The sequence below is a fragment of the Phyllostomus discolor genome, chromosome 5 (assembly GCF_004126475.2).
Source record: "Phyllostomus discolor isolate MPI-MPIP mPhyDis1 chromosome 5, mPhyDis1.pri.v3, whole genome shotgun sequence".
NCBI classification, from domain to species: domain Eukaryota; kingdom Metazoa; phylum Chordata; class Mammalia; order Chiroptera; family Phyllostomidae; genus Phyllostomus; species Phyllostomus discolor.
Window position 1 is genome coordinate 153,318,536 of NC_040907.2, and position 24,189 is coordinate 153,342,724.

The following is a 24,189-nucleotide window of genomic DNA, read 5'->3' on the forward strand; positions in this document are numbered from 1 at the left end:
AGGTACATATGAAGTCGCCGGTGTGAGTTCATGAAGAGCTGAGTCCCTTAGCCTGCTGGGGCCCCCTGCGGTTTAATTGCTCTCCTGTCTGGTACTATGGGGCCAGCAGTTTTCCTATCCCTCCTCCACTGTCACTCCCAACACACTTTCCCATGAGGACTGCAGATTTTTTTTTTCTTAGCCATGTCTTTCCCAGTCTTCCAGCTTGGACTTCCTTTCTTGGTCAGCCCTTTCAGAATTTTCTTCTGTGGTCTTTTCAAAACTACTAGCTGACTTGCCGTTCTGTTACCTCCTGGGAATCCTCCCATCTCATCAGGTCAAACACACCTTCCTCTCCTGCCGTTTCCCTTCTACCTACTCCCCAACACAAGCCTACACACTTCCGCCTTTGCTCTGATGATACCCCTTCAGGCTTGCCTTGCTCCCCTCTTCTCAGGCTTTCCCAGTCCTCATTGTCCTCTCTGTAAACACAAGTATAATTTCAAGGCAGGTTATTTAACCTCTTGGAGCCTCTTTTCCCATCTATAAAATAAGGTTGTTAATCCCTCAAGATTGGAATGAAGATACAATAAAAACTTAAAAAAAAAAAAAAAAGCTGGCACTCGGCGTAGATATGTGTGCACACTCGAAGCATTTCTCCCTCGCTGCCTCCCCCTCCATACACACGCATCCTATTTGCAGAGTGCCGGGGGAGGCGGAAGTGTGATGTGGGCCCTGCTGCCTAGTCACACACGGCAGCCCAAACTACGAGACTGTGTATACAGAAGTGCCAGACTGAGCTTTGAGAACTTCAGCAAAAGAAGGATGATGTGTGTTTCCTGGGCCCCTTCAAATGACAGAGCCTCTTGAGTCTTGTTCACCGGCTCTCAGGCCAGTGCTCATCCACCTGTTCCCCTACCTTCTGTCCCCCAGAGCGCAGACTCCTAGGCACATAAGTTAGTTACCTGTGCCCCTGTGGCCTTCATCATTTCGGTCCCACTGTTGGGACCATATCAATACTGTCATGGGTGAGAGAGGGAGGATCAGGCCAGGTCAGGTCTAGAGCTTGGGTCTGAGGCAACCCTAGAGGGGCCTTTAATAGGTAGTGGGAAGAAGGCACCGCCCAAGGTGAAGGGAAGCTGAAGAGCCAAAGTCTGCATGGGAGGCCCATCCTAGTCGAGTTATAGGAGTTGGGGGGTTGATTCTGAGGAGGCGTTCTGGAGTGCTATTGAGTAAGGTGATTGAGCCAAGGGAGGTCAGGATGTTTTATTGCCTAGGAGGAGTTCACCGAAAGATCTGGAGTAAGAAGGATGCCCAAGGTGAGCTGGGAAGGAAGACAGGTGTGTGAGTGACCCAGTCCCTGAGGAGGTAGGTGTACCCCAGTTATGTCGGAGTTTTGGCTGAGTGGACAGGTACAAATGGTTGTGGCTTATCTATCCAGGAAAACAGCATTTTCTGTGTGTACTTCTGATCGGGCTGTCACTTCATCCCTTCAGGCCTGACCCCCACCCCCTCACCCACCCAGATCTCAGGCTGAAGGACCAGGCGACCCCAGGGATCTTGAGCTGAGAAGACCCTATTCTGTGTTCGAAGCTGCCCCAATGCTTGGTCTCCACGTAACTGTAGCTCTTCGCACCCTAGGCAGAGAGCACAAGAGGTGGCAGAAACTCAAGAAGTGAGGGGAGGCTTTCAGGCCCACGGGCTCTGGGATAATTTGTAGCCCCTAGAGAACAAGGTTTGTGTGTCTCTTGTAGGAGGAAAGTCGGAAGGGTCCTAGGGCTAGAGGGGAGAGAAGGTGGGCTATGAGCCGTTGAGGGCATTCAGTGTAATGAGACCACCACCAGGGGGCAATACCGGGGCCTCCGACCTTGTGGGCGGGGAACGCCATCGCCCTTAAACTGTCTCTATTGTAGGGGTGCAGGAGCAAAGGAGAGAGCAGCACCTTTCTCGGCACCCCACCCAGTCCGCCCGGCCTCCTGGTCCCACCTTCCAGGCCCCGCCCCACCGGTGGCTCCGCCTCCACCCCGCCCCGCCTCTGACCGCGGCCCCTTCATCCTGCAGCTGGTGCTTTGGGGCCCAGAGCTGTGCGTCGCTGTCTCTATGGCCCGCGATCCGAGCGCAAAGGTGAGAGAGGCAGGGGGTGCGGGCGGTGGCGGTGTTTGGGCTGGGGGTGGGGTGGGGGGGCGGAGACCAGGCCAGGCCTTCCCCACATCCATTCCACCCTCCTAGCTGGGCCAGGCCTTTATCACCGCCAAGTCCCCCAGTCCCTCATAAAATGTAAAGGGGCGCGGGCGAGGCCTCCAGCCTCGCTGGGCGCAAACCCACCAACGTGGAGTCGGGGATCAGCGCGCAGAACCGGGGCCGCATGGCAAGCAGTGTTCCCCGGGATCTGGGTCACGTCTCCTGGCGTCCAGCTGGATAGAAGGAGACCTTGTCCTCGAGCTACAGCAGTAGGAACTGAGGTTAGACCCGAGGAAAGAAGAGAACCGGGGAGGAGATGGTGGAGGAGGGAGGTAGTGGGGGAGGGGCTTACAGGCCAGCAGAGACCACCATCCTACTGGGCAGAGGGAAACACCTCTTACAATAAGCAGGTGGACTTCTGGAATGAAGGTTGAGAGTCTGCTGATCCTACACGGATCTTGTTGCGGGGGATGGGTCTCTCCTCAGTTCCCTCTGCCCTAGGATCTGCCAAGTGGGGAGGTGATCAGAGTCTAGGGAACTGGCCCTGGGGAGGAACCCAAACTATGGAACCAAGGGTGGAATGTGGTGTGTGGACTGGAGACCTTGAAGCCTAGTTGCCCCTTAGCCTCGCCTTCTCTCCCAACAGGTTTTAAATGGGGGCTCAGAGCTCAGGCCCAACTCCCATAACTAGAACTGCAGTGTACATGGGAGTAGAGAGTGCCTAGTGATCCATCCTGTCTTTCCTTTGCTAAGACTAGGGGCCTCCTTCCTTTCCTGCAGAGCAGCCTTGACCCCTGCACCTATCCCATTGGAGCATCTGAAGGCAGAAGCTTCCCCCATCACACACACACACACACACACACTCGGAATCTGGCCTTAGAATCGGGACATTGGGGAAGGAGGGAGGGTTCTGCTCTTTATCTCACCCTTTGTGGACACCAGCAGCCTCCAAGTCTGCAATGAGAACTGGACCCCTGTATGCACATATGCGTGTCTCTGCATAAATGTAATTGTGTGTTTGAGGACTGTGAACACACATGTACTTGACCCTTCTTTGTCTGACCCACTGTATCAATGGGTTTGTGTGCATGTGCTTCCACATATGTGTATATGTGTAGGTCCCTCCTGTGAATAGGTGTGCAATCCTTCATAGGCACATGTGTGGGTCTACAACCTTCCTTGTCAACCTTTGAGGCTGTGTGGCCTGCTGAATGAATGGGCATATAAATGTAACCTTACATGTGAATATATATGAACATATGTGGTAGGCCCTTTATGTAAACATATGTGTGTACAAACCTCCCTGTGAGTGTGTGTGCATGAATATCCTGTGAGCACATGTGTTCACAGCTTTCCTGTGCCTATGTATGTGTATGTGCACCTGTTTGCATACACACCACCCTCCTCTGGACACATGTGACTTGTGTAAATCTGTGTGAGTGTGCCATGTACCACACTCTGAGTGGTTCCTCTGACCTGGGGTGTGTTCCTCCTGCCCAATCCTAGGGACTCGCTCCTCCTAACCATAGGGCTCCCCCTCCTCCTGCATGAGCAAATAATAGGACCCAAAGGTAAACAGGTGTGCCTCCACAGTAGGGGGCGGAGCACGGGCAGTTTGCCTGGGGCCTCCAGCTGCCCCAGCCCCTAAACCAGTAGCTGATGCCCTTTCTGTGGGTCAAGGACCCCCTTCCCTCTGTTCATACTCCATTCTCCCGCTCTGGGCTCTGTCCACTACAGTGGTGAACTTTACCTCTTAAATAAATACTCTAAAGTCCTGTTCTCCCTCTGTCCAGGTCCTCATCCCTCCCTTCTCTTCAAGGCCACAAAGTTAATCTTTGACTTAGAAGGGTAGGGAGAGGCCAGTGACCCCTCTGGCCCTGTCTCTGAGCATCTGATGAAAATGGGTGGGTCAGCCTTCCTCCACAGCTAGCCCAGCTGAGGAGCCCTTCAGGAGCTACCTCGGAGATAAGGCCTGTTCCAGTGTCTAAAGGCCTGCTGCCTGTGCCCCAGCCTGTTCCCACCTGGTTGGCTTGAAGGAGGGCCCGGGGAATAGTCTCCAAGATGTGCTAGGGGAGGTGACCAAGAGCTCAGGCATCCCATCATTCACCTTTTCCATGTTGTTCACATCTCAGTTAACTGGACTTGCGCATTATAGCCTCCTGCACAGACATGACACTGATGCCGCCAGGGGGGCCAGATACCCCCCAGTGCATGCGAGTGCCCGTTTGCAGGTAGGGGCATGTGCACATGCCTAGCCAGAGGGTGTAGTACAGACTCACATGGGGAGGGCGGAGATGTGCACCCCCTCAGAGAGGAATGCTGGAAAGTATCTAATTAAAGAGAAATTCCAGAAGGAGCTCTCTGGCCAGGGAAAAGAAAAAACAAAGGGAAAACAGGGCAAAATCAACAAAGGCCCATTAATTGTCTCTGCTCAGGCCTTCCTGCATCAGGCACCCCCGCAGGCAGCAAGGGCAGCTGCAGCCCAGCTGGGCCTCACTGTTGGCAGGAGAAGGCGTTCCCCCTGAGAACCCAAGTTCCACCAAGATGGAGGCCTGCCTAAACTTCTCACTTGGTCAGAAAAGGACTATTACCTTGGGTTTAGGTGGGGAGGAGTGACGGGTTTTGTAAAGAGGGCAAGTCCCACCCAACTTCCTGCATCAGAATGACGGAGTCGATCCTGACCTGGCAGTCCTGCGGATGCTTGGCCTCCTCTCTTTGGCACCCCCTGAAGTCTGGGGGTGGTGTCAGCTACCTTCCACCCACACAGAGATCAAAGGACTTTTTTCCCCTGTTTTTTTTTTTTTCTTCAGAAACCAGACCTCAGAGAACCAGCACTAGCCCTGCTTTCGAAGCAGGGTAACCCCATCAGTGACCTACAACCCCTCCAATGACCCCACAACTCCTTCTCACCATGGAGTCTGTATTGGATGCAGACAGGCAGTGTGTGATCCTCTGACCTCTTACCTGGGATTCCATGGCCACGCCACCCTATGATTCCATGTCCCCCCAATTTCAGGACCCTCCCTGGCCCCATGACCCCTGACCTGCCAAGTGACCTCCCTGGACCTTGACCCCTGTGACTGTTCTTCCCGTCATCCCCTTGACTCTGGCCCTGGCTCCCCTTTGGAGTCTTGTTGGTCGGGGCTTCCCCAGGAAGATGTGGGGGAGGCTCTGGCCCCTCCTCCTGAGCTTCCTCACAGCAGCTGCAGTCCCTGGACCCTCACCACGGAGACCATCCAGAGAACTAGATGCCACCCCTCGGATGACTATCCCCTACGAAGGTTAGACTGTCGTCCCCCTGCCCCAACCTCAAAAGACAGCAGGAGCCAGGGCTGGGGGTGGGAGGCAGCCCCAGAACTAGGCTCACAGCTCCTGCTCTCCCCAGAGCTCTCTGGGACCCGGCACTTCAAGGGCCCAGCCCAGAACTACTCAACACTGCTGCTGGAGGAAGCCTCGGCAAGGCTGCTGGTGGGAGCCCGGGGCGCCCTGTTCTCTCTCAATGCCCACGACATAGGAGATGGGTCTCACAAAGAGGTCAGCCCCTGCAACCTGGGCCACCCAGAGGGTCTCCAGCTCCATCCACCTCCCCAGGACCTCAGCTTCCTAGGAACCCTGCCACCCTTCCACAGCCCCCTGGACAGACAGTGCTGCTCTTCCCAGCCCAGGGCTCCCTTACACACAAAGCTCCTCCTGAAACTGACCCCCACCCCAATTTCCCCATTTCCCTGGGGTCCCCTCACCTGGTCCCACAGGCAGTGGGAAAGGCAAGGGTATTGGGGCCAGTGCATCAGCCTTTCTCCCCTTTCCCCCTCTCCAGATCCACTGGGAGGCCTCCCCAGAGATGCAAACTAAATGTCATCAAAAAGGAAAAAACAATCAGGTATGTGGTCTGCCCTGTCCCCAGCTCCTTTCCTCTTCCTCCTCCTCCTCAGGGGCGGTTGTCAGGGTTGGGAGCCCAGATGGGAGGTAACCATAAGCCAGTCGGTTGCGGCAACCACAGCAAACACCGTACGTGCTGCCGGAGTGGCGAGCCCCAGGCGCAGCACTGCTAATCCAGACATCTGGCGACCTATTAGCTTGGTCTGTGATGGCATCTTAATTTCCTCTGGGCTCCCAAAGAACAATCACGATAACAGTAATTAATCTCTAGTAGGTTCTGACTTAGCTATTACCTCACCTAATTCTAAACTAACCCTGTGAAATGGCATTATCCCCATTTTAGAGAGGAGAAAAATGAGGCTTTAGTTAAGGAGTAGCCCAGCTTACACAGTGTTCCATGGAGGGTGTTGGTGAGGGGTCAGCCCGTCCTAGCTAAAGAAACAGGGTGTCTACAGAGGTCCCGTGTCCGGCTATGTAGCAGATCCATCCACCCAAAATGCTTTGTAAAATACGCATTCCTGCCCTGGCTGGCATGGCTCCGTGGACTGAGTGCCGGCCTTCAAACCAAGAAGTCGCCAGTTTGATTCCCAGTCTAGGGCACATGCCTGGATTGCGGCCAGGTCCCCAATAGGGGGTGCACGAGAGGCAACCACATATCAGTGTTTCTCTCCCTCTCTTTCTCTCTCCCTTCTCCTCTCTCTAAAAATAAATAAATAAGATCTCAAAAACTTAAAAAAAATACATATCCCCAAGGTCCACCGGCCCATGAATTCTGATTCAGTGAGCCAGGCGTGGTGTTGAGGCAGGCGTGTTTAGAGACATGCCTCTCGGGGCTTCCCTCAAAGGCCGCCTCCCGGTGCAGCATGGGTAGGAAATGGGACTGGGAGGCAGGTGGCGCCCAGGCCGTAGAGGATCTGGATTTTATTCTGTGACAGTGAGCACCCTCACCACTTGATACTTTAGATACTCAAACTTTTTTAAAAATTTTCATTGTTGTTCAGTACAGTTTTCTGTCTTTTACTCCCATCCCAGCCCCGCCCCCCTGCCCAGCCCTCCCTTAGATACTCTAACTTTAATGTGCAGGTGAATCACCTGGGGATATTATACATGCAGATGCTAACTCAGTAGGTCTGGGAAAGTTTCGAGATTCTGCAATTCTAACACACTCCCAGGTGACGCTGACACTGCTAGTCCCTGGGCCACACTTTGGGTAGACAGGACACTTCCCAAAGTGGGTTCTGAGGAACATCAATTTTCAAAAGAGGGATTTAATGGTCAGATGAGTTTGAGAGATGTTGCATCCTTAATCCCACAATGCACAGCAATATCCATAAGGCTCTGAGAAGTCCCCCCGTAGAGGTAGATTTTACCTGTAGTTAAAAAAGTTTTAACTGGTAAAACTTATTTAACCACAGAATTCCTCTCCCCTTCCCCCTTATTAATGTAAACGCCTTGAGGAAACATTATTTACTGTAGGAATATCTACCCAGCCCCAGGCACTGCATGGACTAAAATGGAGCGAGTCTACAGGCAGGACAGGCAGTGGCCGGGTTGGGGGCATTGCGTGGGTCAGAGGAGGGAGGCCTGAATGGGCCGGTGGAGGGGAGGGATGGAGCCACCCCTGCATCCAGGGAGGGAGCGGGAGGAGCCAAAGAGGCCTGCATGGATCCAAACCCCGGGAACCCGGCGGGAGGAGGAATCTCCAACAAGGCCAAAAAGTCAAGAGGGTAGCAGCTTGAAGCATTTGATTGGCAGAGAAAGCCAGTGTGGCTGGAGTAGTGTGAGCCTAGGGTAAGGGGCAGGGCCAGGAGCACGTTGGACCCAATGTTCAGGTGCTCAGGACTCTGGTGAGCCCCTGAAGGGTTTTTAAATATAGCAGCAACATGATCTGGTTTACATTTTTTAAACTATGCCTTAGAAAGTGGGTTGGGAGAGTGTGCAGACTGGCAGACTGTCTCTGGAAGGAAACTCCAGACAGTGCTAACAGCTGTCTCCTTGGGAGGCAACAGGGATAAAAAGGATACTCTGTTTACAACACGTCCTTCTGTACCTTCTGAATTGTACACCGAGTGCGTGTATTCCTTCCTCACTGAGTAAATAAGTCGGTTTTTATAAACAGTGGCAGAAGCTTGGGAGAGCTGGCAGGTGGTTGCTGCGGCGGGTCGGGGAAGAGGGGATGGCGGCACTAACTCGGACTAGGGTGGGGGCATGGAAGGAAGTGGACCAAGTCCAGAGACGTTTCGGACAAAGAGACATTTAATCAGGAAGCAGGACTGAATGTGGGGGTGAGGGAGTGGGAAGCAGCAACGATGACTCCTGGTTTCTGGACTGAGTAGGACGCGGAGAGGAAGAAAGGAGGGAAAGACTAGATGAACAGGTTTAGGAGGGAAGAGCAGGTTTCAGGGAAGAGGGGATGAGCCTGCGTCCTGACACAGCGAGTTTGATGTGTCTGGGATATCGGGTGGAGAGAGGGCTGGAGCCCGAGGATAGATCTGGTGGTGTCACCCCAAAGGGGCTGCGGGAGCTCCAGGGTTGGGGGACATCGCTCAGAAGGAGACGTGTGAGAAGCGTCGTAGGGCGATGAGAGCCTGAGAGTACCTGTGCTGAGCGTGCGGGAGATGCGGGGAAAGCTGGCAGAGGGCACCGTGTGACCCAAGACACGGAGGAGGGAAGTGATGCCCCTGGGAGGTCACAAGACAGTGAGTTCCAGGGAGAGCTCTAGGTTCTGGGCAGGGAGCAGGCGCACTGGGATACTGGAAGGAACTGTGTGTCCCATGAGTGGGGATAAGAGCCAGACTACCAAGCCGGACTAATGGAAGAGGCCCTCCCCCACCCACCCCACAGACGGAGTGCTTCAACCACGTGCGATTCCTACAGCGGCTCAATGCCACCCACCTCTACGCATGTGGGACTCACGCCTTCCAGCCCCTCTGTGCAGCCATTGTGAGTACGCCTGCCCTAGCCCTGATTACTGGTCCCGGCCCCGGACTGGTCTGACCTTGGGCTCCCACCTGTCCTTGGAACCACTTGCTTCTGAACCCTCATTCCTCCAGGATGCTGAGGCCTTCACCTTGCCAAGCAGCTTTGAGGAAGGAAAAGAGAAGTGTCCTTATGACCCAGCCCGTGGCTTCACGGGCCTTATCATCGGTGAGCGCACCCTCCTCCCCTCTCCAGTCCCTCATCCACAAGCATGCTGTTTGAGGGATACAGATGCCGTTGCTAGACCTTGCCACCATGTGTATTACATGCCTTGCTGTGTGTGACATGTCTCATGCCTGCTCCAGATGGAGGCCTCTACACAGCCACACGGTATGAATTCCGGAGCATTCCTGACATCCGCCGGAGCCGCCACCCGCACTCCCTGAGGACTGAGGAGGCACCCATGCACTGGCTCAATGGTTAGGAGGATGGGGCACAGGCTGAGGGGGACAGGGGACTGTGTCTTCGTCTTTACTCCCTTGGACAGTCGACCGTCCTATCCCCACACCCCCAGGGGAGGCTGCCTATTCCTGGGAGTGGTTGAGTGAGGGGCAGGGGTTGGGGTGGGGAGAGACACCCAGCCTGTCTCAGAAGCCACCTGAACTGCCCGGCTCACAGATGCTGAGTTTGTGTTCTCCGTCCTGGTGCGGGAGAGCAAGGCCAGCGCGGTGGGCGATGATGACAAGGTTTACTACTTCTTCACGGAGCGCGCCACTGAGGAGGGCTCTAGCAACTTTGCTCAGAGCCGCAGCAGCCACCGTGTGGCCCGTGTGGCCCGTGTGTGCAAGGTAACTAGGACTGAGGTTAGGGCAAGGGCGTAGAGGCTGCGGCTTGACCCTGGCTCCTGACCCCATGCCCTTACCTCCCTAGGGAGACCTGGGAGGGAAGAAGATCCTGCAGAAGAAGTGGACCTCCTTCTTAAAGGCGCGTCTCGTCTGCCACATTCCACAGTACGAGACACTACGTGGTGTCTGCAGCGTGGACGTTGACACCTCAGCCCGCACACACTTCTATGCGGCCTTCACGCTGACCACACAGTGGTCAGTGCAGGGACAGTGGGGAGGCAAGGAACTGGGGACAGCATAGGGGCTGGAGCAGAGGTCAGTGAGGATGAGTCAGGATCCGCTGTGGGGAGGGCTGGCTGCACAAAGAGAATTTCAGGCATATCCAGCTAGCCTGGGGCCGGAGGCCACAGTGGCCTACTGACCCTCAGGGGGCCCTGTGGGCCTAGAACTGGGACTGCCAGGATAACGGTGGGCTCCAGACTGGGCAGGTGGCAGACAGGCAGGCTCCACTCAGTGTGACTCACCCTCTCCCCTATGTATCATCCCCAGGAAGACCCTGGAGGCCTCAGCCATCTGCCGCTATGACCTGACCGAGGTGCAAGCTGTCTTTGCAGGCCCCTACATGGAATACCAGGATGGCGTCCGGCGCTGGGGCCGCTACGAGGGTGGGGTGCCAGAGCCCCGGCCCGGCTCAGTGAGTGTGCAGACCTGGGGTCAGTGCTCAGCAGACAGAACCCTTAAGAGGAACAGGAGGTCTGGCCTTGCAGGGAGGACAGGCAGGACAGAAGCCCTGGGAGGGTAGTGGGATCTTGTGGGGAGTCCTGAGGTTCCCCACCCCTGTTCCCCACCCCAGTGTATCACAGATTTGTTGCGAAGCCAAGGCTACAACTCATCCCAGGACTTGCCGTCACTGGTCCTGGACTTTGTGAAGCTGCACCCACTGATGGCTCGGCCCGTGGTGCCCACACGTGGACGGCCCCTGCTGCTCAAGCGCAGCGTGCGCTACACACACCTCACAGGGACACCTGTCACCACGCCTGCTGGACCCACCTACGACCTGCTCTTTCTGGGCACAGGTACTGCTAACCCCTGGCCAGAACCCTCTGGTGACTACCAGGCCTGTCCTTTGATCCCTGTTGACCTCTAGCCCCCTTGATGACCTTTGGTCACAAAACCCTGGTGACCGCTGATGTTGATTCTTCAATGGACACTCACTATTGGTTCCCAGTGAACCTTGGCTCTTGGTGACGGCTGACTCCTGTCACCAACCACCAATCACAATTGACCCCAGTTGCTAATGCTTCTGAACTCAGTAATTCCTGCCATGAAGAGCCCAGAGGTCCCAATGTCCTGAGGGCCCACTGCTACTGAATGCGTCTTGTCCCTGGCCTCATGACTCCCAAGCTGGTCCCATTAGGCTATTGCAGCGGGCCCAGAACAATTCCATTGCTGAGATCTGACCCCCCCCCCCCCAACCTTTTCATACTAGCTGATGGCTGGATCCACAAGGCTGTGGTCCTGGGCTCTGGGATGCACATTATCGAAGAGACACAAGTGTTCAAGGAACCCCAGTCTGTGGAGAACCTGGTCATCTCTCCGATGCAGGTACACCTGAGTCATGACCCTCTGTATGGCCTTGCCAGAAAGGCAGGGGCACTGGGGAGGTTGGGCATGGGCTGTGTACGTGTCTGTCAGGGGGAGTTGCTGACCAGCTGTCCCCTCTGGCTCCCAGCATAGCCTCTACGTGGGGGCCTCTAGTGGAGTCACCCAGCTACCGCTGTCCAGCTGTTCTCGCTACCGCTCCTGCTATGACTGCATCCTGGCCCGGGACCCTTACTGCGGCTGGGACCCCAGCACCCATGCCTGCCTGGAGGCCAACACTGCAGTGAACAGGTCCCAGGGTCGCAGGTGGGAAGTGGTGGGGAGTGTGAGTCCCACATGCCCAGGGACTCGGAGCCTGAGGGGAGGAGGAGGGCCTGCCAGCTGAAGCGGGAGTGGGAGCCAGTTGTTGGTAACAGCCCTGCTGACCCTTCCACTGGGGAAACGGAAGCCCAGTCACCCTTGTTCATGAGCCCTGATCTGTCTCCAGGACAGCACTGATACAGGACATAGAGAGAGGAAACCGAGGCTGTGAGAGCAACAGGGACACAGGTAAGTGACATTCGTGGAAGTGTGTGCGTCTGGCTGCATGGCCTGTCCTCTTTACCTTTTACTGCCCTTCGGATGCACATGGGTGTATCTGAATGGCTGCCTGTGTGCTTCCAGAGCACACAGAGTAAGTGCTCGACAAATATTTGTTACCCAAAAGAATTATGAATGCGGAAACATGCTCACTTCCGGAACTTACAGCCAGGTGGTAGGAGGAGGGTTGGCAATGACATGGTCACACAATTAGTTATAATTATTTCCATTGGTTTTTGTTACAAAAGAAATAATTACAACAATGATAAGGGTTTGAAGGATAATAGGTACTTCCCCAAGGAAGATCAGATGACCGCACTAATACCCGAAGAGCAAAAGTTAATAACCATAGCTAATATGTACTGAGTGCTTACTGTGTGCCAGGCACTGATCAAACACTCACAGCACTCCTATGCCAGAGATGCCATTATCATCATCCCCATGAGGGACAACCTCCCTGAGGCACAGGGAGAATGAGTAAACTGCCCAAAGTTAATCAGCTATTAAGTGGGAGGGTCAGAATTCGAACCTGCCCCCAGCAGTCAGACTGGAGTTCGTGCTGTTGATCACTGCTATGCTCTCTCCCCACAAGTTTCCCAGGCAAGTGAGGGCCACGGGGAGAGAGATGACACCCAAGCAGAGGGAGCAGCAGGCAGAGCAAGCTTGGTGTGTTTGAGCAACAAGAGCAGAGGCTGGAGAAGTGGGCAGGGACCATGCTAAGGCAGGGGAGTGGCATGATCAGCTGGGTGTTTTTAAAAGGCACCCGCTGCTGCACCGAGTGGGTTAGATGGGGACCAGAGCGGGCCAGCGGTCGGGGCAGGAGAGAAGGGAGCAGGTCTGAGGTATATTCCAGAAGCAGAATCTTGGTGAGGGCTGCATACAAAGGTGAGGGGGAGTGAGAGGCAAGGAAGACTCCCAGCTTTTTGACTGAAGCACCTGTCAATTCAAGGAAAAGACCTGTTGTGGGAGGAGGCTCTGGCCTTAGTTCCTGTGTCCAAGAGACCTCACACTGATGCCCAGAACGTGGAAGATATTCAAGTCTGACGCCCAGGAGAGCAGTCTGTGCTGGAGGTAGAGATTAGGCCATCAATGGCAGATGGCAGGAATTGAAACCGCAGGGAAGGGCCAATGTGAACCTTCTGTGGGAGCATAAGCACAGAGAGCTTGGCCAGTTGTCACCGTGATTCAAGATTCTGTGCTCGGTGCTGGGGACACAGCAGTGAGCCATCTGGCTTGCCATCTCCAATGCCTTCCCTGGGACTGGCAGACATTGACTGCTCTTCCTTTCCCCCACTTGCTCCAGGGCCACCACCACCAATGAAGACCCGCTCTGTGCTGCGGGGTGACGATGTCCTCCTGCCCTGTGACCAGCCATCCAACCTGGCCCGGGCCTTGTGGCTGCTCAATGGGAGCATGGGCCTGAGCGATGGGCAGGGTGGCTACCGTGTAGGTGTGGATGGGCTGCTGGTGACAGACACGCAGCCTGAGCACAGTGGCCACTATGGCTGCTACGCGGAGGAGAATGGCCTTCGCACCCTGCTGACCTCCTACAGCCTCACAGTGCGGCCGGCCACCCCGGCCCCGGCTCCACAAGCCCCTGCCTTGCCCGGGGCACAGCTGGCACCTGACGTGAGGCTGCTCTATGTGCTAGCCATTGCCGCGCTCGGTGGCCTCTGCCTCATCCTGGCTTCCTCCCTCCTCTATGTGGCCTGTCTTCGGGGAAGCAGACGAGGACACCGACGGAAATACTCGCTGGGTCGGGCTGGCAGGGCAGGGGGCTCTGCTGTGCAGCTGCAGACAGTGTCCGGCCAGTGTCCTGGAGAGGAAGATGAGGGTGACGATGGGGAGGGGGCTGGGGGCCTGGAGGGCAGCTGTCTGCAGATCATCCCGGGGGAAGGAGCCCCAGCCCCACCTCCTCCACCACCCCCACTGCCACCCGCTGAGCTGACCAATGGGCTGGTGGCACTGCCCAGCCGGCTGCGCAGGATGAATGGCAACAGCTACATGCTCCTGAGGCAGAGCAACAATGGAGTGCCCACAGGGCCCTGCTCCTTCGCTGAGGAGCTCAGCCGCATCCTGGAGAAGAGGAAGCACACGCAGCTCGTAGAGCACCTGGATGAGAGCTCTGTCTGAGCCCAGCCTCCCAGGACAAATGCTCTTCCAAGCCAGCCTGTCTGCCCCAGGCTGGGCTGCTGCCTCCCAACACAGCCACCGTCCCCTCCCCACCCCCAACTCCAGGCCCTTCCAACTTTTGATGTCCCTATAAGGCTAGCCAGAGTCAGGCCCAGCCAAAGTCCCCTCCTTAATCTCCACAGACCCATCTGTGAGCAGCCCAGGCCAACCAGTTCTCCTCAGAGGTAGGTGCTCCCTCAGGTTCTTTAGCCCCAGCCCCTATTCCCTCAACCTAACCACTTGGGAGGAGAGGACCCCATCTTCCTGCCCCATTCATCTGGTTAAAGCCTTCCTCTTTCTCCCAGGCAGGGCTTGCAGGTCCAGATGGCCTCAATGTCACCATCCTCTGCATGGCCCTCTGTGCCGGATGGTCCTGACACCAGACGAGACCTCTGTCAGCAAAAGAGCCACCTGAGCCCTGCGTGCGTTCACATGCCCACATGGAAGAATGTCTATCAGCTGGGCTGCAGGCCCCCCCATCCCCCTTCTGCTGCATTCTCGTTACATCCCTTCTTCTGGACTTTGGGTACACTCCCAAATGCCACATCCCATTCTATATATTTAGTCCTCTCCCCCAGTCCCAGACCCCTGTGGTGACCTCTTTGTCAAGAACTTTGGAACAGGCCAGCGTGGGGAGGTAAGACTGCATCATTCCCCTCTTCTCCCTTAATGTGCAGCCCTTATGAGTCAGCACGCCCATCCCCTTGGTCACTCCCAAGAGTGACAGCGTTCTAGGCACGTCCCTCACATACACATGCTCACATTTCCACTTACATGCACCTTATGAGCCTCCTCTTGCTGCCTTGGACCTGTCAGGTTTGGTCCATGGACATTTCAGAGAGCCCTCTCCGGTTTAGCTGTCCTTACAGACACTTCCCTAGGACGGGTGACCCACACTGCACTCAATGAGCCAGCCTCCCTTTTGGGGACCAAGCATTTGCTACCCCTAGACCAGAGCAGCAGGAGGAAAGATCTGCTATCTCACCTGGCACATGAAGCCCGTTCTTGGAACTATGCAAAGGGCAGAGGCTGGGAGTTTGGATGCTTGGCTCCCACCCCTGTCCTACCTCACCGGGGCACTTTCAGGGTCCAGGGGCCTCTGAAGTCTCCAGGCCCATATGGGACAATCAAATCCTGACTGAGCTCCCTCATTCCCTTGGGTGAGGATGACTGTTATTTTTGTAGCTGAGAACGTGGAATCCCACGGATTTTTACTGCCCTTCACCCATCCTCTCCCACCTCTCCCCTACAATGAATGTATTTATTGTGAGATGGCTACACTACTTTAGGAATGCCCCCACTCACCACCCAGGTGGGCGGAATGGGCATGTGACAGTGGGGAGCCTGGGCTCAGCTCCTCCACCCCGTTGGTTAATAAATACCCTCTTTTCCCCACGGCTGAGAGTAATCTGCTTGGTCTCAACTGGACTCCTCCTGATCACTCAAGGGACAGGCTTCTGAGTCTATGGAAAAGGTGCTTCAGGGTCAGCTCTGATCCCCATAAAACCATTTGCAGAGGAAATTGGGGTCCTTGGCTTCCATCCTGACTGCTCCAAGCAGGTACACAGGCCTTTGTTAAGGCTCTCACTATTCAGTGATTATGATGAGGGGACGACAAAAGTACCATGGCTTGAGGATTCCTACAACCGTTTCTAGGTTTTTTCCTCCTGGCTCTTCCTCACCATCCCCCACCACCACTTTTTTAGCCAAGCCCCTGGAAGATGCTGCCCATTTATCAGCTAGCCTGAGAATCCCTTTCTCCAAGGGCCACGCCTGGATTATTACATGGCCTTTGATGTTGAGCATCCCGAAGGGTCATTATATGCCCTGCTCTGGTTTTGTGATAATGAAAAATGGGGTTATATGTAAAATATGAACATATTTTGAAGTATGACCTCAAGGGTGACCATGGACAAGTTTATTAACCTCAGTTTTCTGATGTGTACACTAACATTCACACAGCCTAGCCCAAGGCCAGGTTCACAGCAGAGCAGATGGTGCTAGCTCTCTAGCTCAATGACTGCAGAAACAGGACATCAGGGATTCTTCAGAAGCCAGCCTTGAAATCCCTCACTGTGATTTCAGTGCATTACTACCGATTTCAACTTCAGTAATGAGAACTCACTTAAGATCCTTGAAGACTCTCCATTTTCAGTAGTGTCAACTGGACCAGAATTAGAGAGACTCAAAGCCACTGCCCATCACAGTGGGCACCAAATAGAAAGAGGCAGGCAGCTCTTCTTTATCCTAAGCAAAACCTTTGGCATCAACTTTTCCTTTCATGGGCTCCATCTGTCTGCCTGGGCTTGGAACCCCCAGAAGCCAAGGAAGAAGAACCACCGTCAGGGGGAATGGAGTTGAAGCAACCTCTTCACTGTGCGGGCGCCTGGGCAGCGGCAGAATCCTGGACCTCTCGCGGGCGCAGCCCACCGCACGTTGTCGGTTTGTTGGTGAAGGGGTGCCACTGGCCCTGTATGCTAGGGCTGTCCGTGTGGAAGGGCTTGCGGATGCGGATCACGTCCAAGCCGGACTGGTTTGCCAGCTTCTGCACCAGCCTCGTGATCTCCTCGACCGACTTGCAGTGGATGCTCTCCTCCCGCACAGCTCCGTTAACTGGCAGGAGGGAGGTGGGGGTAATAGGAAGCGGATGGGTCAGACGTCAGGGGAGGCGGGCCGAGCGCCCCCTCCGGCCGCCCTCCAGCCACCGCCCGGCCCCACTCACGGTATTCGGCCACGACTCTGGGCACATTGATCGGCCGCGGGTTCACGTATATTACGACACCCGGGTTCCGTCGGGCGAAGTCGGCCACCTCCCGTTCCACGTACTCCCTGAGGAACCCGAAAAAGGTGAGCACCGCGACCCCTGACCCCGACAACCTCTGCCCGGAGTCGCACCCCCGCGCCCTCCGCCGGCTCACCTGGCGCCGCGGGACGAGGGCGCGTCGCGGCTGAGGGTGAAGCTAAGTCGCTGCAGCTGCTGCACGTAGCGACCCAGCCCGTTGTGGAGGACGCTCGTCAGGAAGCGACTCGGGGTCCCACGCGCAGTCATGGCTTCAGCTCCCAGGCCGCCGAGCCTAGCCTGGAAGCGATGGGGCGGGACTAACACCCAGGCTTCCGGTTCCGGGGACTTCGAGCCCGGGGGAGTTTTAGTTCCGAGGTCTCGTTGAGTGGCGCGTTCGAATAACCCACGCTGCGAACGAAAGCAGTGAGACGAGAGTGGTGGCACGGGGCCGGGGTTGGAGCGGCGGAGAGCCTGCGGGTGGAGCGGCGGGAAGCCGCGCGGACGGGTGGAGAGGAGGCACCGAGAGGGGCGGGAGCCACATACTGGCGTCCTAGTCGTGTCTAGACCCCTTTGAGGGGAGGAGCAGCGAAGAGGGGATCTAGAGCGGAGGCTACAGTAAGGACCCGATGAGGACGATGAGGAGACTCCGTGGAGGGCAGTAGTGGTGGATAGATGATCTGGAGAAACCACAATCAGTGAGCGACTGCCATGGGAGAATCTGGAAAGGACCAGAGAGATAGGGAGCCAGATAGAAGGACAGAGGCGTGAAAGGGGCATGGAGATGGGCTTGGATGGAAGTAGCAATGTAGAAGGGCCGAAGAGGATTCAGAAAGATGTTTATGAGGGAGAAATTTGAAAAAAGAGAGAAGCCACCTAGAGTGAGCTCTTAAGAGGGCTGTGTGGAGGATCCCTAGGGTCTAGCCAATATATCGAAGGCACCTGAACCAGGCACCTAAGGCATTGCAAGTAGGGACTTCCTCCATTTGATTAGGAATGTGGGTCCTTCTCCGAAGCGGGTACCCGCTTCGTATCCTGTTGTCCCTGCGTGGGGAGTGGATGGGTCGGAGAGGCCTGCCTCGAAGCTTGGTCCCAGGCCCCCCTCGCAGACGGTACAGGAAGGAGGCTCTCCCTGCCTCGGAGGTACCAGTGCTGCCTGTAACTACAACTGAGATCCGCCAATATTTGCGTACACATGGGATCCCCTTCCAGGACGGCCACAGCTGCCTGCGGGCACCCAGCCCCTTTCTGGGGGCCTCCCAGCTCAACGACCAGACTGCTAAAACCACTTCCTTCAGTCTCTTCATTGACAAGACCACAGGCCGCTTTCTCTGCATGACCAGCCTAGCAGAGGGGAGCTGGGAAGACTTCCAGGCCAGTGTGGAAGGACGTAGGGATGGAGATAGAGAGGGGATCCTGCTCGGTGAAGCCCCAGAAGCTGAGGACATTGAGGAGATTCGGAGGATCTGGGACCGAGCAGTACCTCTCTGGGAGCTGCCTGAGCTGGAGGAGGCCCAGCTAACTCGTGTGATGTTTGGCCTTACCAAAGTGACAGACGATACACTCAGGCGTTTCAGTGTGCGGTATCTGCGGCCTGCTCGAAGCCTCGTCTTCCCTTGGTTCTCCCCAGGAAGTTTAGGATTACGAGGCCTGAAGCTCCTACAGGCTGAAAGCCAGGCGGATAGAGTGCGCTATGTGGAGACCACCATACCCCGGCCTGGTGCCTACCACAATCTGTTTGGATTGTCACTGATAAGTCATCGAGATACTGAGGTGGTACTGACAGGTAGTGAGCTGGACAGCCTGGCCTTAAGCCAATCCACAGGGCTGCCCACTCTTGCCCTTCCCCGAGGAACGTCTTGCTTACCACCTGCCTTGCTCCCTTACCTCGAACAGTTCCGACGTATTGTGCTCTGGCTGGGGGATGACCTTCGGTCCTGGGAAGCTGCCAAGTTGTTTGCCCGAAAACTGAACCCCAAGCGATGCTCCTTGGTGCGGCCTGGGGACCAGCATCCCTGTCCCCTGGAGGCCCTGAACCGAGGCTTAAATCTGTCTCGAATTCTGCGTTCTACCCTGCCCGCCTGGCACAAGTCCATCGTGTCTTTCCGGCAGCTTCGGGAAGAGGTACTAGGAGAGCTGTCAAATGTGGAGCAGGTAGCAGGCGTGCGCTGGAGCCGCTTCCCAGATCTCAATCGTTTCTTGAAGGGACATCGGAAGGGCGAGCTGACAGTCTTTACAGGTGACCCTTTGGGAAGTCCCTGCTTGGAGTGGTGGCAGAGGATCAGGTGACAAACACATGTGGGTTTGGGCCACTATAAATGTTGACGGGCAGGCTTTCCCTCCCAACTTCGAGGCCCTGCTCCAGGTCTTGGTTTCAAGGGTAGGACTCTCCTCCCTCACCTGGATCTGTGTTCAACCCCCCTGCAGGGCCGACAGGCAGTGGGAAGACGACATTCATCAGTGAGTATGCCCTGGATTTGTGTACCCAGGGGGTGAACACGCTCTGGGGCAGCTTTGAGATCAGCAACGTGAGACTAGCTCGGATCATGCTCACACAGTTCGCTGTGGGGCGGCTGGAAGACCAGCTGGACAGATATGATGAGTGGGCCGACCGGTTTGAGGACCTGCCCCTCTACTTTATGACTTTCCATGGGCAACAGAGCATCAGGTGAGATTTCCAGGCTTAGGGTTTTCAGAGAATGTGAGGGCAGGAGAACAGACCCCCAGTGAGAGTTTTTAGGATGCCGGCTTTCTGCCTGGGATGGGCTGGAGACTGCTTGTAATTGACTCCTGAATTCATTGCTTCTTCTTCTTCCCAGGACTGTAATAGACACAATGCGGCATGCAGTCTACGTCTATGACATTTGCCATGTGGTCATCGATAATCTGCAGTTCATGATGGGTCATGAGCAGCTGTCCACAGACAGGTGACATCCTCTTGTCTAGCTGGAATCCACTTGAACACAGATGTCTTCTCGGGCAGCTGGCCCTAGGCACACACACTGCACTCTTGTTTTCTGACATGTGTGCAGACACACCCCACCCCCTGTGTATTTCTGTCTCTATAGAGGTGTGGGGTGTGGCAGCAGGAAGTATGGGCAGGGATCTGATCGTGAGTCCTTGAGTACAGGGAAGTAGAGTGGGGTTGTGGTGCTTCGTGGAGAGGCGAATGAATCGAGCGTATGCATATATCGTCCTGATGTCTGTCTGGTAACCTCTTGTTTTGTTGGGGTGGGGACAGGATTGCAGCCCAAGACTACATCGTTGGGGCCTTTCGGAAGTTTGCAACAGAGAGTAGCTGCCATGTGACACTGGTCATTCATCCCCGGAAGGAGGATGATGATAAGGAACTGCAAACAGCGTCCATTTTTGGCTCAGCCAAAGTAAGTGACCTTGAGCAGAACCCAGGCTTTGGAAAGTAGAGGGGGGAAGCGTGACAGGAGTAGCCCTCAGTCAGCCCTGAATCATCTTGACCCTTCGTCTGGAAGAGGCAGCTGGGGCCATGGCATGAGGAATACAAAGGCTGATAAGTTTTGGTCCTTTGCCCTCCTTGCCCTCCGGGAGCTCACATTCTTTAGCTGGGTGGGACAAAGCTGTGATAGGCAGCGCAGGTATTTGGGGAGCAAAGAGAAGACATCTGAGTCAGCCTGCGGCATCTGGAGAGACTTCCTAGAGGAGGTGTCAGCAACTGTTGGGTTGAGTTTTGGCCTTTTGGCTAAAAGTAGGTGTTTAGTAACTAAATGGGAGGGCCTTCCAGTGGCAGGACCAGCCTGATCCTGGACCTCCCAGTAGTACACTGAATGCCTGTTATATGCCAGGCCTGGGCTGGGCACAGACTGTGTGCCTTGATGGAACAGGCATGGAGCTGGGGAAGAAACTAACACAGAGGGAAAGATGGTGCCTTCTTTATTTACAGGGGTCAAGAATGGTCTCTCTGATAAAGTGTAACATTTAGACCGAGACCTCAGTGATAAGAAGCTGGGGTTGAGTGAGGTGGTAAGCTGTGCAGGAGGAGTGTTCCAAGCAGTGGGAGCAGCAGGCACAGAATCTGGGGGTGGCAGCAGGGTTGTGAAGGGACTGGAGAACGCAGGTGGCCCCAGCATCATGGTCAGTAGTTCGGTGTGCTTTGATGAAAAGGGAAAGTGCTTCCTTTCCCCATTCTTACCACTTTTCCCTGCACCCTCAACCTGCCTTTCTGCTTCTCTGATGTGTCTCTTCACTGCTCCTTCGTCCCTTGCCCTGTCCCTCAGGCGAGCCAGGAAGCGGACAATGTTCTGATCCTGCAGGACAGGAAGCTGGTAACTGGGCCAGGGAAACGCTATCTGCAGGTGGCCAAGAACCGTTTTGATGGAGACGTGGGCGTCTTCCCACTTGAGTTCAACAAGAGCTCTCTCACCTTCTCCATACCACCAAAGAGCAAGGCGCGGCTCAAGAAGATCAAGGATGACAATGGGCTAGTGGCCAAAAAGCCCTCTTCTGGCAAAAAGGGGGCGGCTGTGCCCCAGAACTCTGAGACTTCCTCGAATGAGGCCCCCAACCCTTACCAGCCAGACCCCTCCAAGCTTCCGAGGTGAAGGAGGTACAGAGCTGGACCCTGGATGAATCTGACAGGACGTGCTGGGGCGCGGACTCCTCCTCGGCCCTCTGCTGGGACCGCCTCTGTCCTGTATTCCCTAGCTCCAGGCCCTGCTCAGTCCCAGGGGCCTGGCCTAGGGCAGGGGCCCATAGTGAGAAAATTCAATTTAGCAGATATTAGAGAACCTACTGTGTGTCAGGCTTTGTTCTAGGTCCCGGGAATGTAGCACTGACGAGACAGACAAGTTTCCTGCCTCCGTGGAAAGTGCAGCCGTGAGGCCAGACAAAGTAACCTAGTGGACAGATAGACAAAAAACAATTTCAGATAGTGAAAAGTGCTGTTTGAAAAATAAAATGATGCCACAGTGCTTCCAGGCTAGTTTAGATGTAGGTCTGAAAAGGTGTTCTGAGCAGAGGCCATTTGAGCCGGGACGTAAAGAACTAGTACTGAGCTGTGGGTACGCCTGGAGGAGGAGGACTCCAGGCAGAAGGGAAAACAGCAAGAGAGGCCCTGAGGGGGGAATGAGCAAGTTGAGTTCAAAGCAGTGGGGTCAGGTCCCCTCAGCCTGGAGAATAGGAGTTTTCTTGCCAAATGCCAGCCCAGACTTCAGCAGCTAAAAGGGGACATGGTGGGTACCAAGCTCCTCTGCTCCCCACTCTGGAGCCTGCTGGGTGGTGGCACTCAGTATGAGTAGATCCTAGGTGCTTCGCCCCGTGATGAAGGTGGCGGCTTGGCCATGAAGTCAGCCCGCCGCCTCCGACCACTTCAGTGGGCGCGGTCATCCCTTTTTATAGAGTTTGTCCCAGTTTTACTGAAAAAAATAGATATATTTTTCCACTGCCTTTGTTTCTGTGCTTACTCTTATTTGTCCACCAGGTGTCTCCCAAGTCTATTACTGGCTTTTCCTCTCACTTTGAATTGGGAGTGGGTGGGTCCCCTCCCCCACCCCACCCCCAGTTTTTGAGCTGTGTGCTCCCAAGGAAGCGGGAGCACTAAAGGGCCTTCACACAGACACACCTGTACACCTCGTCTTAGGGAAGACAGGACAGTGCCTCTTTGTCCGTTTTCCATAAGGATCTTAATGTGATCCCTGGCAGAGGTGTGGGTCACTGGGCCACATGCCTAGACTCTGCCTGACCAGCTGTCCCTCTGTGACACGAGCCACTCGCTGACCTCTCGGTGTGGACTCAGGCTCAGCGTGTTCCCATCTGGCCCCCGTCCATCTCCGACCTCCTGTACCTTCTCCATGTTCCTCCTACTTTAGTGTGTGTCAGACTCCTGGGGCTCTTGCTGGAAAAAGCAAAACCTAGGCCCTTCTCTTGTCCCAGTACACACACACATACTGGTAATTCTAGAAGTTGGAGGAGAGGTATAGGATTTCTGGTTTTTAACAAGCCCTGAAGGAGATGGAAAAGAGACCCTGTCAGAAAAATTCCTAAATGATGACACGCATCTCACTTTCTCTGATAACCGTCTAAGTCCCAGTTTCTCTGTAGATTTGCCTGCAAACGTGGGGAGAATGCAAGGTGTTCTGAGGGGCCTGGGGGAAAGTCTTTTTAAGGTTGGGGGGTTGGTTCCTTCCTCTGAAGAAGGGCTGTCTTATCAAGGTCTCCTGTCAACCTAAGAAGGGGTTTCTGGGACCCTGTAGAAGGGTCTGGGGTCTTTGTTTTCTTATGTGTGAGAACTATGGCTACACTTGTCTCCTGAACAGACCTGCAGCAAAGCTGTTTGTGTGGGAAGAACCTTGGGGGGGGGAGGGAAGAGAGCTCCTCCAGGGCCTCCCTTCTTGGGGGTCTCTCCCAGACTGGCTGGAGCCAGGCCTCCTAATCCCGTGGTAATCATTCCCAGCCGCTGGCTGATCTAGGCCTCATCCAAGGTCTGTAACACTGAACGTCAGCCGTGCCTTCCAGATGCGCACCACCGGGTCAGTCCTACCTACAAGGATGTGGGTTCCACGTTAGGTCTCTCTAGAACACCGGGTGTGTTCTAGGAAATCCTTTAGGGGTTTCCACTAGGGGAACTTTGTGAGGTCTCTGTGAATTGGGGATAGAGGACTTGCCTGTTTGTCTTGCCCCACCCTCCTAGCAGACACCCCCACACAGCACAAACCAGAATGATGGGGAGGGAGGGGAAGCCAATGCTCCCCCAGCCCCACACCTTACACAAACATTCCATCCCACACCTGTCAGACTCCTCACGTCAAGGTGAGCCCAAGGTGTGTTCAGGAGTCCCTGGAGACTAGACAGCAGTGGGGAATCCCTGACAGCCACTGACCCTGCACCCAGGGAAAGTGGAATGAGGCACAGTACTCTGCCTGTGTCCATCTGGGTGTTGAGAATCTCCCTGAGGGCTCAGCCTGCAGCCTGTCCTCTGACTGTCACACTCGCAGGGGCTGCTTTGGTCCTCCAGCAGCTTCTTTACGGTGAATGGGTCTGGGGAGGGACTAAGCTCACCCGACTCCTGCTGCCCAAGTACTGAGGCTGCAAACATGGCCCAGATACTGTGATGCAGACATCACAGTCTGCCTTCCCACAGGCTGCCTTGGGTGGCATGGAGGGAGGGAGCCCTAGGTGCCTCCCTGCAATACAGGCCAACTTCCTGTTTGTGCCTGTGGGTGGAACTTTATGAGTTTAAGGCAAGCCAGACTCTGCTCTGTACGGGGGCCAGAACTGGCAGGC

General features: G+C 55.4%; 3 protein-coding genes across 5 annotated transcripts; 2 read left to right on the forward strand and 1 right to left on the reverse strand.

Annotated features, from left to right (window-relative positions):
* Positions 1-1,892: 1,892 nt before the first annotated feature.
* SEMA4G (semaphorin 4G) lies at positions 1,893-15,551 on the forward strand. 3 transcript variants are annotated; one of them, XM_028511603.2, is made up of 16 exons: positions 1,893-2,103; positions 4,971-5,441; positions 5,546-5,694; positions 5,978-6,040; positions 8,884-8,982; positions 9,093-9,186; positions 9,324-9,437; positions 9,637-9,806; positions 9,889-10,058; positions 10,353-10,497; positions 10,657-10,879; positions 11,293-11,408; positions 11,536-11,711; positions 11,893-11,954; positions 13,288-14,341; positions 14,462-15,551. In XM_028511603.2, exons 2-15 carry the CDS (start codon positions 5,318-5,320, stop codon positions 14,115-14,117), a joined length of 2,535 nt encoding a protein of 844 aa, XP_028367404.1. In that variant the 5' UTR covers positions 1,893-2,103; positions 4,971-5,317; the 3' UTR covers positions 14,118-14,341; positions 14,462-15,551. The 3 variants fall into 3 exon arrangements, with proteins under 3 accessions (XP_028367404.1, XP_028367405.1, XP_035883061.1); XM_028511604.2 differs by having other exon boundaries at positions 1,895-2,103; positions 11,536-11,696; XM_036027168.1 differs by lacking the exon at positions 1,893-2,103 and adding an exon at positions 2,165-2,441.
* A 502-nt stretch (positions 15,552-16,053) lies between these two features.
* On the reverse strand, positions 16,054-17,256 carry MRPL43 (mitochondrial ribosomal protein L43). Its single transcript, XM_028511605.2, has 3 exons — positions 17,075-17,256; positions 16,879-16,985; positions 16,054-16,769 (listed from the first exon to the last, which is right to left on the reverse strand). Exons 1-3 carry the CDS (start codon positions 17,203-17,205, stop codon positions 16,528-16,530), a joined length of 480 nt encoding a protein of 159 aa, XP_028367406.1. The 5' UTR covers positions 17,206-17,256; the 3' UTR covers positions 16,054-16,527.
* Positions 17,255-22,351, forward strand: TWNK (twinkle mtDNA helicase). Its single transcript, XM_028512977.2, has 5 exons — positions 17,255-19,174; positions 19,363-19,603; positions 19,755-19,862; positions 20,177-20,318; positions 21,186-22,351. Exons 1-5 carry the CDS (start codon positions 17,932-17,934, stop codon positions 21,507-21,509), a joined length of 2,058 nt encoding a protein of 685 aa, XP_028368778.1. The 5' UTR covers positions 17,255-17,931; the 3' UTR covers positions 21,510-22,351.
* The last annotated feature ends 1,838 nt before the right edge of the window (positions 22,352-24,189 follow it).